The 18,111-nt window shown below is 43.1% G+C and overlaps 1 protein-coding gene across 1 annotated transcript in view; it reads left to right on the forward strand.

Annotated features, from left to right (window-relative positions):
- Positions 1-18,111, forward strand: part of cltca (clathrin, heavy chain a (Hc)) — a 71,208-nt gene that overhangs the window by 26,435 nt on the left and 26,662 nt on the right. The window contains exons 6-10 of the mRNA XM_024012202.2: positions 1,958-2,131; positions 15,949-16,146; positions 16,484-16,684; positions 17,081-17,233; positions 17,527-17,649. Coding sequence (XP_023867970.1) covers positions 1,958-2,131; positions 15,949-16,146; positions 16,484-16,684; positions 17,081-17,233; positions 17,527-17,649 — 849 coding nt within the window. The remainder of the gene's footprint in view (positions 1-1,957; positions 2,132-15,948; positions 16,147-16,483; positions 16,685-17,080; positions 17,234-17,526; positions 17,650-18,111) is intronic.

The raw sequence follows: 18,111 nt of genomic DNA on the forward strand, positions 1-18,111 counted from the left end.
TCAACTGTGCAGATCCGACTGAAAGCCAAAACAATCGCCACCGCAATGAAGTTTGAGGATTTTAGAGGTGGACCATCGTGGTGTCTAAGATTTATGAGACGTAAAGGCCTGTCCATCAGTGTACGGACGAGTCTGTGTCAGCAGCTCCCTCCCGACTACGGGAGGGAGGGAGGGAGCTGATGCAAATTCACTGATGCAAATTCACTGATGCAAAGATAGCGGAGCATTCCATCCGCCCGCACGACATCATAAATATGGATGAGGTTCCTCTGACGTTTGACCTGCCTCTCACTCGGACTGTCAACAGGAAAGGCGAATCATCCGTCACGCTGAAAACAACTGGGCATAAAAAAACGCAATGTACCGGTAGGCACCTGCGGCTTATAGACATGTGCGGCTTATTTATGTACAAAATACATATTATTTAAAAATTCAGTGGGTGCGGCTTATATTCAGGTGCGCTTAATAGTCCGTAAATTACGGTATTTATTATTTTCAAAATTCTTCCAGCTCTGTCAAATTGTTTGTTGATCATTGCTAGAGAACCAATTTCAGGACTTGCCATAGATTTTCAAGCAGATTTAAGTCAAAACTGTCACTCGGCCACTCAGGAACATTCACGGTCTTCTTGGTAAACAAAATATGGCATGCGTTGTAGGTTATTATCCTACTGAAAGGTGAATTCGTCTCCCAGTGTCTGTTGGAAAACTGTCAACCAGGTTTTCCTCTAGGATTTTGCCTGTGCCTAGCTCCATTCCATTTTTTATTGTGAAACTCACCCGTCCTTAACGAATACAAGCATACCCGTAATATGATGCAGCCACCACTATGCTTGAAAATATGGAGAGTGGTACTCAGTAATGTGTTATGTTTGGGGAAAATCCAATACTTTGTATTCAGGACAAAAAGTGTATTGCTTTGCCACATTTTTAGCTGGATTACTTTAGTGCCTTGTTGCAAACAGAATGCCTGTTTTGGAATATTTTTATTCTGTACAGGCTTCCTTTTTCCCCCCACTCTGTCAATTAGGTTAGTATTGTGGTGTAAGTACAATGTTGTTGATCCAGCCTCAGTTCTCATCACAACCATTAAACTCTGTTTGAAAGTCACCTTTGGCCTCATGGTGATATCTCTGAGTGGTTTCCTTCCTCTCCGGCAACTGAGTTAGGAAGGACGCCTGTAACTTTGTAGTGACTGGGTATATTGATAGACCATCCAAAGTGTGATGAATAAATAAACCATGCTTAAAGGGATATTATAATTTTTCCCCCATTGGTACCCTTTGCGAGGCATTGGAATACCTTTCTGGTCTTTGTGGTTGGATCTGTGTCTGAAATTTACTGCTCAACTGCGTGACAGTACAAGTATCTGTATGTGTCGGGAACAGAGATGAGGTAGTCATTCAAAAATCATGTTCAACACTATTATTGCATACAGAGCCAATGCAACTTATTATGTGACTTGTTAAGCACATTTTTACTCCTGAACTTATTTAGGCTTGCTATAACAAGGGGGTTGAATACAAGACATTTCAGCTTTTCATTGTTAATTAATTTGTAAAAATGTCAAAAAATATAATTCCACATTATGGGTTATTGTGTTTAGGCCAGTGACAAACAAACCTGAGTTTAATCAGTTTTATAAATTCAGGTTTTAACACAACAAATTAGGATAGGTTGAGTGGTGTGAATACTTTCTGAAGGCACTGTAGTAGGGGAGGGGGCTAATGATTAGCACAGGAATGTATTAGCACTGGAAGAGTAGAGCTCTAATACTTTGACTTTTATTTTCATGAATGAATAAAATTTAATAAATGAATGAATGAAAGACACCTGTACTGCCCTTGAAGGGATTATTTTGTACGACCTTAGAATACTCTGCTTTTACATATGTTACACTTTACACATTTTGCTTCTCTATAATTTTTTTGTTTTTTAATCTGACTTTTTCCTCTCAGATAAGCACCAAGCAGGACGTGGTGTTCCTCATCACCAAATATGGCTACATCCACCTGTACGACCTGGAGACTGGCACCTGCATCTACATGAACAGGATCAGCGGGGAGACCATCTTTGTCACGGCCCCACACGAAGCCACCGCTGGGATCATCGGGGTCAACAGGAAAGGACAGGTACAGATACCACCCCTCTACCTCTCCCACCCTCCTCTTTACCATCTTCCTCTATCACCACATTCGTGGAAAGACAGAAATAACAGATATGGCTTGGTTTTATTTTCATTTTTTTCCTGACACTCATAGCATTTTCCAGTGTAAAGAGAACTCGCATCACCACGTGTTGATTATTTTACACACCCTCTTTTGTATGTAACAACTTGTAGTGCACACTACATTATAATCCATTCAGCTAGATGAATCTAGTTGTAATCCTAGTGTTGTAACTATTGATGTGCTCCACTGAAACCAGCCTTGTGTCCCTCATTACTATACCACCACTGGTTCAATACTGCTCTGCTTTCCATACATTATACAGTGCCTCTCGGGACACCAGAGGAGGAGAAGGCTGGGTCTAGAATACATACAGCAGCACCCAAAATAATACCCCCCACCACCACATCTAAGACTCAATAAGACAATCATTAATAATCCCACCCTCTTTCATATCCAATCATGTTTTCAATGGTAAGCAGCACAGGGAGGTGGATAGATGATAAACAAACTGGAGGTGAGACGCTGTCGTCGCTGTTGTCAGAGGACTCCATCTAAGCAAGGAGGTGTCCGTCGTTATAAATAATCAAAGATGTAGAGTTTCACAGGTGATCCAGAGAGAGATCCCCCCCCCCCTCCAAACACACACACACACACACACACCACACACACACACACACACACCACACAACCACACCCTCCCACTGTGAAGGCATTACAGCAGGATAACAGCATCCATCTTACTGATGAATAATGTTCCAGCCAGGCCACAGACCACATGCATTATTGAGTGGAGGAGGGGGAAACTGATCTGAGACGCACTCTGTCAGAAATTCATTGCTGGAGCTTAGAGCACACAGATAGACACTGGCTAGGGCTTCTATAGAGCAGTGAGTAGAGACACTGGCTGTAGTTTGTATGATAATGGCATAGAGACACTGTCAGGCTGGGGATACTGTACAGTGTGTACCCTATATGCATTTAAATCAACGCCACTGCAAAAATATATAAATGTGTGTGTATATATATATATATTTTGTCATGTAGATGTATGCCCCGCCCCCTGCTAACTCTGCAGGATGTATGCCCCGCCCCCGCTAACTCTGCCTCTGCTGCTGAAAAAGATTATAGGAGAAACTCTGTAGTAGACGGGTATAATAATAGGCCACTGTCTGTCTGGTTGGCTGGGGAACAGCCTCCACTTGACTAGGTCTAAGGTAAATGAATGGCAGTGGAAATATTTAGGCCTAATCCTCTCCTCCTGTCAGTGGAACGTTTGATGGGTGTATTAATTTGCTTCCCTTTGTCTGCTGAAGATGGAGCCTAGCTTGCTGGAGTTGGAATGCGAGGGCACAGTCGTCATGTGTGGTTTGATTGCTCATTAGTTGGAATTAATTGAAATAGCCGAAAAGCATAATGCCTTGGTAATAGGGATGCCGGCTTAGCAGGTCCTACAGTGGTTGTTTTCTCCATCACTGAGTCCCACACAGAGAGCTGTGGGTTTGGGCTCGCCTCTCCTCTTCCACCTGTGTGTGTGTGTCAGGGGGAAGAGCTGTGGGGTTGGGCTTGCCTATGCTCTTCCCCCTTGTGTGCGTCAGGGGGAAGAGCCAGGGTCCAAGTTGCTGCGTCTGCAACCATGCACAGGAACACAGTTACACAGGCACTGACTGGCCTTGAGATGGAGGATTCCCTGCAAAAAGAGCTGCAGCACAGAGCTGGCCTGCAGTAATTAGGGGGAAAAAAGAGAAAAGGGGGAGAGAAAAAGAGGGTAATGTGAGGACTTTAACTGTCAGAACCAGTTGTGTTTACGGTTGATAATGTCACTGCTCTCTGTAGCCACTAAGGTTTGACTCACAGCTCATCTCTGCCACTACTGACGTCTATACATACCCCTCCACACACACACACACTAGGTTTTAATATTTTCCAGGTATTTTACAAATGTTACATTCCGAGAATAAATCACTTTTCCGGGTAACCTGGTATTTCCCGCCAACACCGGAAGTGTTGTTCAAAAGCATTATCTGGCATATAAATAGGCTTTTGTTTGGATTTGATTAGAGCTTTGATCCAAAATTCAAGCCTGAGCCAGACATTAAATACAATTAATGAGCCCAAGCCCAAAAAAGCCCAAAGCATTGTGTGGTTATCCAATAAATATGATGTAGGCTACTGTACATTACTCATGACAGAAAAACACAAAAGCCCATGGATGTAGCTAGCTATATGCTCTCCTGGGTAAATACATGAAACCAGCTCCAGTAGGCCAGTCTTTTGGAGTGTGAACTGTGTTACTGTATTGTGTTATATTGATTGGAATTATGCACATCAAATCAAAGTTTATTTGTCACGTGTGCCGAAATACAACAGGTGTAGGTAGACCTTACAGTGAAATGCTTACTTACAGGCTCTAACCAATAGTGCAAAAAAGGTATTAGGTGAATAATAGGTAGGTAAAGAAATAAAACAACAGTAAGAAGACAAGCTATAAAAGTAGTGAGGCTACATAGACACCGGTTAGTCAGGCAGATTTTTTTGGTAGTATGTAGATATGGTTAAAGTGACTGCATATATGATCAACAGAGTAGCAGCACCGTAAGAAGAGGGGTTGGGGGGGGGCACACAATGCAAATAGTCCGGGTAGCCATTTGATTACCTGTTCAGGAGTCTTATGGCTTGGAGGTAAAAACTGTTGAGAAGCCTATTTGTCCTAGACTTGGCACTCCGGTACCGTTTGCCATGTGGTAGTAGAGAGAACAGTCTGACTGGGGTGGCTGGGGTCTTTGACAATTTTTAGGGCCTTAACCTCTAACGAGTCACAACCCCGGATCCGGGATCCCCCCCATCAAAAAAGCTGACTAGCATAGCCTAGCCTAAAGCCACAGGGATATCATATAATAAAATGTTCATGAAATCACAAGTCCAAGACACCAAATGAAAGATACAGATCTTGTGAATCCAGCCATCATTTCCGATTTTTTAAAATGTTTTACAGGGAAGACAAAATATGTATTTCTATTAGCTAACCACCATAGCAAAAGACAACTTTTTTTTCTCCACCATTTGTTTCCTGCATGGGCAGCTATCACAATTTCGACTAAATAAAGATATATATAGCCACTAACCAAGAAACAACTTCATAAGATGACAGTCTGATAACATATTTATGGTATAGCATATGTTTTTTTAGAAAAATGTGCATTTTTCAGGTATAAATCAGTTTACCATTGCAGCCACTATCACAAAACTCACCCAAAGCGACTAGAATGACTACAGAGAGCAACGTGTATTACCTAATTACTCATCTTAAAACATTTCTGAAAAATACACAGCGTACAGCAATTGAAAAACACAGATCTTGTGAATCCAGACAATATTTCAGATTTTCTAAGTGTTTTACAGCGAAAACACAATATCGTTATATTAGCATACCACATGAGCTAACATCACCCCAGCATTGAATCAATGCAAAAGGGGCGATAACGTTATCGCCACCAAAATATATAAATTTTTTCACTAACCTTCTCAGAATTCTTCAGATGACAGTCCTGTAACATCATATTACACAATGCATATAGAGTTTGTTCGAAAATKTGCATATTTAGCATCACAAATCGTGGTTATGCTATGTAATCAGTCAAAACATGGCATGCATTCTGGCCGGCGCCATCTTGGAAGGGCACCTAAGTTTACGATTATTTATCGATTAGATTGACTAAAAAAATACAGGTTGGACAGCTAATGAAAGATGCATTGGTTATTAATGCAACCGCTGATTTAGATTTTTAAAATTAACGTTACTAGACATAGTGTGCGTTACAGCCAGACTAGTGCCGCAATATTGGCCGAAAAATGCGTTTACATTTTTCCACAAATACGGAATAAAATCATAAATAGTTCTTACTTTTGGACGAGCTTCCATCAGAATCTTGGGCAAGGTGTCCTTTTGTCCAAAATAATCGTTGCTTTGTTGTAAAACGTCCACTTCAACTTCGGAACTAGCAGCTAACAGTAGCTACGTGGCACAAACATGTCCAAATCCTCAAATGCAATACTACGAAAATTCAGAAAATAGCAATATACTCGCATAACCTGATATAAATCGGTTTCAAATAACTTCGTTATGATGTTTCTAACACCTATACCGAATTAAATTACAGACGGACATATCTAAGGCCGATAACGAGAGCTTTTGAGCATGCGATTCTGATGTCCTCTGTTGCGTAATGGCGGAAGTCGAAAAGGGAGCGCACCTCGTTCCTTGCCCTTTTATAAGCTCTGAGAAATACGTAGAAACACCATTCCACTTCTCATTGGTTACTGACATCCAGGGGAAGGCGGGTGCAGTTCATTTCGATCCATAGGGCGCACACAGAGCTTAAAACTGATCCGAGATCAGAGCCTAGTTTTCAGACCTTCGCATGTCCTGTCATGATTTTCGCTGTAGAAAGAGTTCTGGTTCACCCACAGACATAATTCAAACGGTTTTAGAAACTAGAGATTGTTTTCTATCCAATAGTAATAATAATTATGCATATTGTACGAGCAAGAATTGAGTACGAGGCAGTTTAATTTGGAGACGCAAAATGTCGAAGTTGAAACAGCACCCCTCTGACACCGCCTGGTGTAGAGGTCCTGGATGGCAGGCAGCTTAGCCTCAGTGATGTACTGGGYCGTACGCACTACCCTCTGTAGTGCCTTGCGGTCAGAAGCCGAGCAATTGCCATACCAGGCAGTGATGCAACCAGTCAGGATGCTCTCGATGTTGAAGCTGTAGAAGCTTTTTGAGGATCTCAGGACCCATGCCAAATCTTTTTCGTTTCCTGAGTGCCCTCTTCACGACGGTCTTGGTGTGTTTGGACCATTCTAGTTTGTTGATGACATGGACACCAAGGAACTTGAAGCGCTCAACCTGCTCCACTACAGCCCCGTCGATGAGAATGGGGGCGTGCTCGGTCCTCCTTTTCCTGTAGTCTACAATCATCTCCTTAATCTTGGTTACGTTGAGGGATAGGTGGTTATTCTGGCACCACCCGGCCAGGTCTCTGACCTCCTCCCTATAGGCTGTCTTGTCGGTGATCAGGCCTACCACTGTTGTGTCGTCTGCAAACTTAATGATGGTGTTGGAGTTGTGCCTGGCCATGCAGTCGTGGGTGAACAGGGAGTACATGAGGGGACTGAGCACGCACCCCTGGGGAGCTCCAGTGTTGAGGATCAGTGTGGCAGATGTGTTGCTACCTACCCTCACCACCTGGGGGCGGCCCATCAGGAAGTCCAAGATCCAGTTGCAGAGGGAGGTGTTTAGTCCCAGGATCCTTAGCTTAGTGATGCGCTTTGAAGGTACTATGGTGTTGAACGCTGAGCTGTAGTCAATGAATAGGATTCTCACATAGGTGTTCCGCTTTTGTCCAGGTGGGAAAGGGCAGTGTGGAGTGCAATAGAGATTGCATCATCTGTGGATCTGTTTGGGCGGTATGTGGAGTAGGTCTAGGGTTTCTGGGATAATGGTCTTGAGCCATTACCAACCTTTCAAAGCACTTCATGGCTACGGACGTGAGTGCTACGGGTCTGTAGTCATTTAGGCAGGTTGCCTTTGTGTTCTTGGGCACAGGGACTATGGTGGTCTGCTTGAAACATGTTGGTATTACAGACTCAATCAGGGACATGTTGAAAATGCCAGTTGGTCAGCACATGCCTGGAGCACACGTCCTGGTAATCCGCCTGGCCCCGCAGCCTTGTGTATGTTGACCTGTTTAAAGGTCTAACTCACGTCGGCTATGGAGACCATGACCACACAGTCGTCCGGAACAGCTGATGCGCTCATGCATGCCTCAGTGTTGCTTGCATAGAAGTTATTTAGCTTGTCTGGTAGGCTCGTGTCACTGGGCAGCTCGCGGCTGGGCTTCCCTTTTGTAGTCTTATAGTTTGCAAGCCCTGCCACATAAGATGAGCATTGGAGCCGGGGTAGTATGATTCAATCTTAGTCCTGTATTGATGCTTTGCCTGTTTGATGGTTCGTCACAGGGCATAGCTGGATTTCTTGTAAGCTTCCGGGTTAGAGTCCCGCACCTTAAAAGCGGCAGCTCTACCCTTTAGCTCAGTGCAAATGTTTCCTGTAATCCATGGCTTCTGGTTGGGGTATGTACGTACAGTCACTGTGGGGACGATGTCCTCGATGCACTTATTGATAAAGCCTGTGACTGAACTGATGTGGTGTACTCCTCAATGCCATTGGAAGAATCCCGGAACATGTTTCGGGATGCTAGCAAAACAGTCCTGTAGTTTAGCATCTGCTTCATCTGACCACCTTTATTTAGACCGAGTCACTGGTGCTTCCTGCTTTAATTTTTGATTGTAAGCAGGAATCAGGAGGATAGAGTTGTGGTCGGATTTACCAAATGGAAGGCGAGGGAGAGCTTTGCACGCGTCTCTGTGTGGAGTACAGGTGTTCTAGAATTTCTTTCCCTCTGGTTGCACATTTAACATATTGATGGAAATTTGGTAGAACTGATTTAAGTTTCCCTGCATTATTGTCTCCGGCCACTAGGAGCGCCGCCTCTGGGTGAGTGGTTTCCTGTTTGCTTATTTCCTTAGACCGCACTCAGTCAGATGTATTAGTGCCAGCATCTGTCAGTGGTGGTAAATAAACAGCCACGAAAAGTATAGTTAAACTCTCTAGGCAAGTAGTGGCCTGCAATTTATCACAGTATACTCTACTTCAGGTGAGCAAAATCTAGAGACTTCCTTAGATTTCGTGAACCAGCTGTTTACAAATATACACAGACTGCCCCCCCCCCTCGTCTTACCAGAGTGTGCTGTTCTATCTTGCCGGTGCAGCGTATAACCCGCTAGCTGAATATCCATGTCGTCATTCAGCCATGATTCCGTGAAACATAGGATATTACAGTTTTTGATGTCCCGTTGGTAGGATATTCGTGATCGTACCTTGTCTAGTTTATTGTCCAATGATTGCACGTTGGCGAGTAGTATAGACGGTAACGGCAGCTTTCCCACTCGCCTCTTCCGGGTCCTGACCAGGCATCCGGCTCTTTGTCCTCTGTACCTGCGTCGCTTCCTCTTGAAAATAACGGGGATGCTGGCCCTGTCGGGTGTTTGGAGAATGTCCTGTGCGTCTTGCTTGTTGAAGAAATAATCTTTGTCTAATCCGAGGTGAGTGATCGCTGTCCTGACATCAGAACCTCTTTTTTGCCGTAAGATACGGTTGCAGAAACATTATGTACAAAATAAGTTACAAATAACGCAAAAAACCCCACATAATAGCACAATTGGTTGGGCGCCCGTAAAACTGCTTCCATTTCTTCCGGCGCCATGCTAAAGCAGAGAGAACATGCGAGTCTAGTGCGAAGCACTAGACTAGTGAATTAGATTTTGATTTCATAATATAATGGGGCCTATTTGTATAATTGGTTGGCTGACGACATATCTTTCATAATATTTCCTCTAATGTTATAGCCTACCTTCTCTTTCTATTGTAGCTTCATTTCTTCCTCGCTTTCAACAGTTAAATTAAATGTTTCATTGTCCATATCTTCATCGTTCTAATGACATGGTTGAATAATATAGGACAAGAATTAGATACAGAAGGCCTTCACTTCTCTTAATGAAGATTGAATGGTTATGGGTCTGAATAAATAACTGCAATAGCCTACCGCCATTGCGCGTTCGCTCTTTCAAACTATCCGTGAGTTCTATTGGCTGCTGTATTTAACATTCTGCAATTATTCTTTGAATAATTTATTGGTATAAGAAATGCTAAAAAAAACAATATCCAGTAAGCTATACTAGTCTAGCTTTTCCTACATGGGACTTGAAGAGCTACGGAGTGTTTTTTAAGGGGAGAGGCCAGCAGAGCACAGGTGCGTGCATTACATTTACATTTAAGTCATTTAGCAGACGCTCTTATCCAGAGCGACTTACAAATTGGTGCATTCACCTTATGATATCCAGTGGAACAACCACTTTACAATAGTGCATCTAACTCTTTTAAGGGGGGGGGGGGTTAGAAGTGCCATGCGTACGTATTGCACAAGTGACAAGGCTGTAAGTTAGAAGCTTATTATGCATAACCTATTATTAATTAGCTAAATGTAAGGCTAATACTGCATTGAATTTATTACCTGAAAGGGGTAAGCTAGGACATATCTCATTCTTGAACAGGATTATCTATTTTAGATGCAATTTGAATTGAGTTGATGGAGAGAAAAGAGTAGTGAATTAGAGGTGCATTTGGTCTTTATTACTGTAGCATAGACTATGCTGCAGCAAATGCATGCCTACCTGTCACAAGAAAAAAAAGTTACCATTATGAGTTGATAGGTCTACATGCGTTGAACTGCGCTCCATAGTGAGATGGGCTGTCTGTCCCCACCCAGAGCGTTGATGATTAATTATGCAGAGGCTGTAGAGAAGCCTGATTTAGACATCGACTATCATTTAAAGTTCCATTTCATGAATAATAAATTATAATTTACTGGTTTCTCAGTTATATATCCCGGGAAAAGGTGAGTAATTTGGGGCGGTAAATCTCTATAACCGGGTTCCCGCTATTCAACAGACAGACACACAGGTGGAGAGAGGGCACATTTCCACAAAGAAGCTATAATTTTACTACTCTTTTCTTTCCCTCCATCCCACCCACCTTTATTAGCCCAATGATATTATTAGGGGAATGGTCTTTCTGACCCTTCTGAGTGAAGGGGAGAATGAGGTGTAGTCATGCCTGTTAACAGCTGTGGGCAGTGACCTGCTGCGCTTGTTATCGTTGGGCTCCTCCTCTCTCCAGTCCCCCACATAGAACCTACCACCAGAGACACATGTTACTGTCACACTAATGATGCATTTACCATCATTACCATGTACCAGTCCCAACCCACGGCCTGGCTCAGTGCTCCCAGAACAGTTAGTTTAGCCTAATACGCCTTGTTGCCCTCGGTGCATTTCAATTCTGTTTTCGTCACAGCCATCTCAAAGCTCCTAGAAGTAAAAACGTGTGTGGTTTAATTTGCATGTGTAATACAGTATGTGGTTTAGCTAGCTGAGTCTATGGTGCAGTCTATGCAATGGTTGTGAGTGCACTAACTCAATGACGCTGATGGCTTTTGACAGGCCCTGAATCTGCTGCCTGTTGGTGAGAGTATAGGCCACTACAGATGGMGCAGAGGCCATTTCCTTGGCAAGATTAACATACCCCCACATAGAACCTACCACCAGAGACACATGTTACTGTCACACTAATGATGCATTTACCATCATTACCATGTACCAGTCCCAACCCACGGCCTGGCTCAGTGCTCCCATGACATTCCAGCAACAAATGCTGACACTACACATCAAGTATATCTGACCAAATTATGTAATTTTGAATTCAGTAAAGTAAGCGTGGGAGAGGTGAAAAAATGGTTTATCAACAATGACAAGCCCCTGGGGTCTGACACTTGGATGGGAAATTACTGAGGATAATAGCGAATGATATTGCCACTCCTATTTTACATATCTTCAATTTAAGCCTAATAGAAAGTGTGTGCCCTCAGGCCTGGAGGGAAGCTCAAGTCATTCCACTACCCAAGAATAGTAAAGCCCCCTTTATTGGCTCAAACAGCCAATCAATCAGCCTGTTACCAACCCTTAGTAAACATCTGGGGAAATTGTTTGACCAGATACAGTGCTATTTTACAGTAAACAAATTGACAACATACTTTCAGTACGCATATAGGGAAGGACATTCAACAAGCACAGCACTTACACAAATGAGTGATTGGCTGAGAGAAATTGATGATAAAAAGATTGGGGGGGCTGTTTTGTTAGACTTCAGTGCGGCTTTTGACATTATCAAGCAGTCTTGCTGGAAAAACATATGCGTTATGACTTTAAACCCCCTGCTATATTGTGGGTAAAGCTTTACCTGTCTAACAGAACAGAGGGTGTTATTTAATGGAAGCCTCCAACATAATCCAGGTAGAAACAGGAATTCCCCAAGGCAGCTGTCTAAGCACCTTTTTTTCATTCTTTACTAATGACATGCCACTGGCTTTGAGTAAGGCCAGTGTGTCTATGTATGCGGATGACTCAACACTATACATGTCAGCCACTACAGCAACACTTAACAAAGAGCTGCAGATAGTTTCAGAATGGGTGGCAAGGAATAAGTTAGTCCTAAATATTTCAAACTAAAAACATTGTATTTGGGACAAATCATTAACTAAACCTTAACTAAATATTGTAATGAATAATGTGGTAATTGAGCAAATAGAGGACACTAAACTGCTTGGATTATAAAAATCATGGTCAAAACGGATCGATACAACCGTAGCTAGGATGGGAAGGAGTTTGTCTATAATAATGCTGTTAATGCAGAACAGCACTTTATCAACAAGGCAGGTCCTACAGGCCCTAATTTTGTTGCACCTGGACTACTGTTCAGTCATGTGGTCAGGTGCCACAAAGAGGGACATAGGAAAATTGCATTTGGCTCAGAACAGGACAGCGCGGCTGGCCCTTGGATTTACTCAGAGGGCTAACATGTATAATATGCATGTCAATCTCTCCTGGCTCAAAGTGGAGGAGAGATTGACTTCATCACTACTTGTTTTTGTAAGAAGTGTTGTCAAGCTGAATGCACCGAGCTGTCTGTTTGAACTACTGGCACACAGCTCGGACACCCATTCATATCCCACAAGACATGCCACTTGAGGTCTCTTCAGTCTCCCAGTCCAGAACAGACTATGGGAGGCGCAGTACTACATAGAGCCTTGACTAAATGGAACTCTATTCCACATCAAGTAACTCATGCCAGCAGTAACATTTTGATTAAATGTTACCTTACAGAACAGCAGGGACTGTGAAGCAACACTAACATACACATGCATACAAACACACGATAACATACGCACTATACACACATGGATTTTGTTATTGATATGTGGTAGAGGCAATTTTGAATAGATTCTTACTTTGCTAAATTATATTAGTTTTTAGATAATCAACAGTGGTGGAAAAAGTACCCAATTGTCATACTTGGGTAAAAGTAAAGATACCTTAATAGAAAATGACTCAAGTGAAAGTCATCCAGTAAAATTCTAAAAGTATTTGGTTTTAAATATAGTTAAGTATCAAAAGTACGTGTAATTGCTAAAATAAATGTATCAAATTCCATATTGAGCAAAATAAAAATGATAGCCAGGTGCACAGTCAGACATTATTTACATACAAGCATTTGTGTTTAGTGAATCCTCCAGATCAGAGGCAGTAGAGATGACCAGGGAAGTTTTCTTGATAAGTGTGTGAATTAGACCATTTTCCTTTCCTGCTAAGCATTCAAAATGCAGTGAGTACTTTTGGGTGTCAGCGAAAATGGATGGAGTGTAAAGGCCATTTATTTTATTTAGGGATGTAGTGAAGTAAGTTGTCAAATCCAGATACCCCAAAAAACTACTTAAGTAATACTTTAAAGTATTTTTTACTTGAGTACTTTATACCACCGATAATTAAACATAGGCCCTCATTAACCCTAATCCGTTTATAAAGTACCCAAGTCCGGCCCAAACTTTCCCCGTTTGACCTCGCTGACTTTCCTCTCCCACCTGATTGTTTGCCAGTTCTCCATAGTTAACTGGGTTGGTGGAGGAAAAGTACAAAGAGCGAACAAACAAATGGTTAGCTAGTGCCGTCTCTCCAGCAGAAAGCGAACACCTCTCCCTCTTCATCCTTTCCACACATGGCTGTGTCCTTTGTTTACTTGTGACGCTGTGGATGGGATTGCCTTACACACTGTTACAGATCTCTGGCCTACCATCTACCGTCCTGTCTGTTAGGAACCTGACCTGGAGCATATGCTGGCGTCTCTACATGTCCTTCAATGGGAACCATGTACAAGAACAGACGCCATTGTAGCTGGATAGTAGATACACTCCCCTGTCAACAAGTAGGTCAATAAACACTATTGAGATGAAGAGAAAAGGATCAGTAGAGCAATGTTTTGTTGATTTAGTTTAAACTGAAATATMATTTTCTGTCAGCCCCATGTAAATGTTGCCCCTTACACGCATACCGGTATGCAGGTTGAAAATGGCTGATTTGGGCACTGATAAGCGCCTAAATTGTAACACAAGGGCTGTACAGTAACACGCTATACATGTCAGAGCTCAGGGTCCACTTCACAGCTCTGTATGGGTTTTGACTGACAGCCATTCTGAACTTGAGCCCCTCGCTCAACATTTTTTGTTGTCTTAGTGAGGGAAATGCTGTAAGTTAAGAGGACTATGTATTTTGAAAGATGATACATTGAAGATTATAATAAATACCACTTTGATGTCATACAAGCAAGCCAAACACCTGTGAGTCCAAATGTGCACTTCACATTTCCATATCATAAAACTCATGTCATATACAGTGTCAATGTTTATGATCAGTGTTTGACTTAGTTACAAGATGACTTGCAGTTATACCCTGGGTTGTCCTGAACAGAATGAGCCTATGTTTGTTGTATTGTGACAAATTTGCATTAATGACTCGATTCTATATGCTTCGAAATGACGATCTGCCTTGTGAGAGCCTAACACTGTAAGATCGTATTTTATAATTTAGCTAGTCATGGTGGTACTAGAACAAGCTTTCAAATGATGCCCACCTGATCCAGATTATGATTTATAATGGACCGTTGGATTGCACAACAACAACAGTAATTGTGTAAAGGGGGCATGCAGGGCTGTGTTTCAAACAACTACAGGTGTGCTTGCTCTTGTTCCTCAATGGCACAGCTAGGAGAGCTCAGAAAAACACCTTATTACTTAGGAACTGTAATTACTTAGGAACTGCACACTTTGCAGAGGTGTGTGGCCATTTGGAGACACAAGTTAGTCCTCTCACTCTAACCCATATTTGTTTGTCTTATGTTGCACTTACCCCACATTTTCCTAGAATATTATGTTACTGAATATTTTCAGGTTTCGTTATCAAAAATGCGTAAGTACGTTAAATGTACAAATCAAGTGTAATGTTTGGATTCAGTCTTGTGTCTGAACTTTTGTCCTCCCCTTTATAAATTTCCCATAATCTCAAAACTGTTCCCTTTTATTAATTGCTACCATGGTTATGTGTATGCTTTCCATATTTCAATTTAGCCCTATSCATACAGGCCAATTGGCACTAGTGGGAAGGTTTTTTATTTTAATTTTATTGAATATCCGAAACATACAATATACTTGCAGTGAAGCCTTTCAAGAACTACACCATACCAGTCATCCAACAGATTCCCATTCAGAGCGACACACAGAAGCATCCAGGGTCAATACCCTGCTCAAGGGCACGTTGACAGTTCTCCCACCAGGCCAAAAAACATGAACCCGAACCCTCCAAGATCCCCCCCCCACAGTTCCCCAGTAGCTGTCCTTCAACCATTTGAGAAATACATAMATTATACAATTACTCAATTAATTCCATCCACCCCCCCCAAATACACCAACAACCAAGAGAATGAACTAAAGAGGAAACAAGAAAAAGACAGAAGAAAACAACAATGCAAACAATCCTACTAGTGGGAAGGGTTAAAGCTCTAACGCTCAAAGTTATTTATTTATTTTTTGCCCCATGACCCAGCAAAATAAAAATAAGCCTTTTGGGTTTTCTTGGGACATGGCCAATTCAACAAAGTTAGCGTTTCTTGTCATCGAACCAGTCTTAAACGACGACCCAGTGGGGCCAAGAACCAACTATTGGGTCCTATGTTTATGTTCAAACTTGTCTCATACCCACGTCCTCTCCAGGTCCTGTCGGTGTGTGTGGAGGAGGAGAACATCATCCCCTATATCACCAATGTGCTCCAGAACCCAGACCTGGCTCTGCGCATGGCTGTCCGTAACAACCTAGCTGGGGCCGAGGAGCTGTTCGCACGCAAGTTCAACAACCTGTTTGCTGGGGGAAACTACTCTGAGGCTGCCAAGGTGGCTGCCAATGCACCAAAGGTAACTTGTATAGAAACAGTACAGGGTCTCGCTACAGGGGATGTCTGATCACATCACTGTGATTTAATGGAAGTAAACTTACTGATGTCCATATCATGTTACATCAATACACTATCAAAGTGATTAGAAGTTCACTTGATCACGAGAGACTTTGGATATGCAAATACAAACAATGAATAGTTTGTCTCCAGCATGTATGTGTTTCTATGTACAATATGTTGCTAGCAAAACCCTCTCACAGCCATGCATCAGCAGTTTCGTTCTGTGTATATAAACTGCAGCAGCCCCCCTCCACCCATGTCTTGTTGTTCCGTCTCCTCTTTGCTCTCCCCTCCAGGGTATCCTGCGTACTCCAGACACCATCCGTAAGTTCCAGAGTGTGCCAGCCCAGCCGGGCCAGACATCTCCCCTGCTGCAGTACTTTGGCATCCTGCTGGACCAGGGCCAGCTCAACAAGTTTGAGTCCCTGGAGCTGTGCAGGCCCGTCCTACAGCAGGGACGCAAGCAGCTGCTGGAGAAGTGGCTCAAAGAGGACAAGGTGTGTCTGTCTCCGAGAAAGAGGGGAGATGGTTATCTGACTTCCTGTAGGAAGAGGCCTTTCCTGAACTGTGTGTGTCCATGTTCATATCTCCCCAGTCATCTGGGTTGTTTGTCCTTTCTTTGACGTGAGGCAATCTGTTTGCTATGCTGAGCATTTGAAGAGTTAAAAAAAAAAAAAAAAAAAAAATCCCTCCAGAGAGCGCTGGGGAATATGGGTGGCTCCGTAGTCGGTCTCAATGTTTCCCCCCCATAGTTTTCTGCTTCACACTATTTGTGAATGTTTAATGTGTTAAAAATCACGCACAATAGAAACATTTATATTCCAAACATGATAGAGTATGTTCTCTCGCCTGTAGGGTACTTGTGGTGAAACTAACCGTTTGTTTCTTCTCAGCTGGAATGTTCTGAGGAGCTGGGCGACCTGGTGAAGTCAGTGGACCCCACCCTGGCTCTCTCCGTCTACCTGAGGGCCAACGTACCCAACAAGGTCATCCAGTGCTTCGCTGAGACCGGACAGTTCCCCAAGATAGTCCTGTACGCCAAGAAGGTACGTTTTCACTCTGAGATGGAGCTCTGTTGATGATCTTGTTTCCTTTCCTTGGTTTGGTTTCCTTATGACACAGTTGAGGAAGTGGATGAGCTGTATATTAGCATCCCGAGAGGGGCTTTAGAATGGGGTCGGCTTCTTTGAGACCAAATGGGGGTTGGAAGGAGGGCTTTAGCTTTCATTAGCTAGATACTTGATGTATGAATGAAAGGTACGTGAAGTGACAATGAAAGAGGGTTTAGGATGGTGCATTGGTAAATGTAACTATTGTCTTGCTCTTCCTGTGTCGGTAGGTGGGCTACACTCCAGACTGGATCTTCCTGCTGAGGAACGTGATGAGGATCAGTCCAGAACAGGGCCTGCAGTTCTCACAGATGCTGGTCCAGGACGAAGAGCCTCTGGCTGACATCACACAGGTTGGTGGTGGGGGTGGGGAAGAGGTAGGATGAGTGGGAAGGGATAGAGTGGGAGAGGGATGAGATATAGGGGGAAGATGAGAGGGGTGAAGGAGGAAGACGGAAGGGAGAGATGAGGGAAGGCTAACATGCTGATCACACCGCTTGCGTTACAATGATTGTGTACATTTGTTTTGCACCTACACTGCTCCTGCGCGTCAACGAGTGTCTGCGTAGCCAGGCGCTAAAATAGAACTTGGTTCCATTTGTGTCGCTTGACGCGCTGCAAGTCCCGCTTTCCCGTCGCATTGTTTTTTAGTAGCATTTACCCACGTGGGTAATTGAAATATGAACTGARGTCCACACTCCAGTCCAGTTGGTAGTGGTAATGCACCTTAAAGTTGGTTGCCAGCCGCCATATAAAGACCGAAGAAGAAGCCTGAAGGAGGAGAGATTACTAGAAACGAACTCGGTTTACACTTT

The sequence above is a fragment of the Salvelinus sp. IW2-2015 genome, linkage group LG20 (assembly GCF_002910315.2).
Source record: "Salvelinus sp. IW2-2015 linkage group LG20, ASM291031v2, whole genome shotgun sequence".
In the NCBI taxonomy this organism is placed as follows: domain Eukaryota; kingdom Metazoa; phylum Chordata; class Actinopteri; order Salmoniformes; family Salmonidae; genus Salvelinus; species Salvelinus sp. IW2-2015.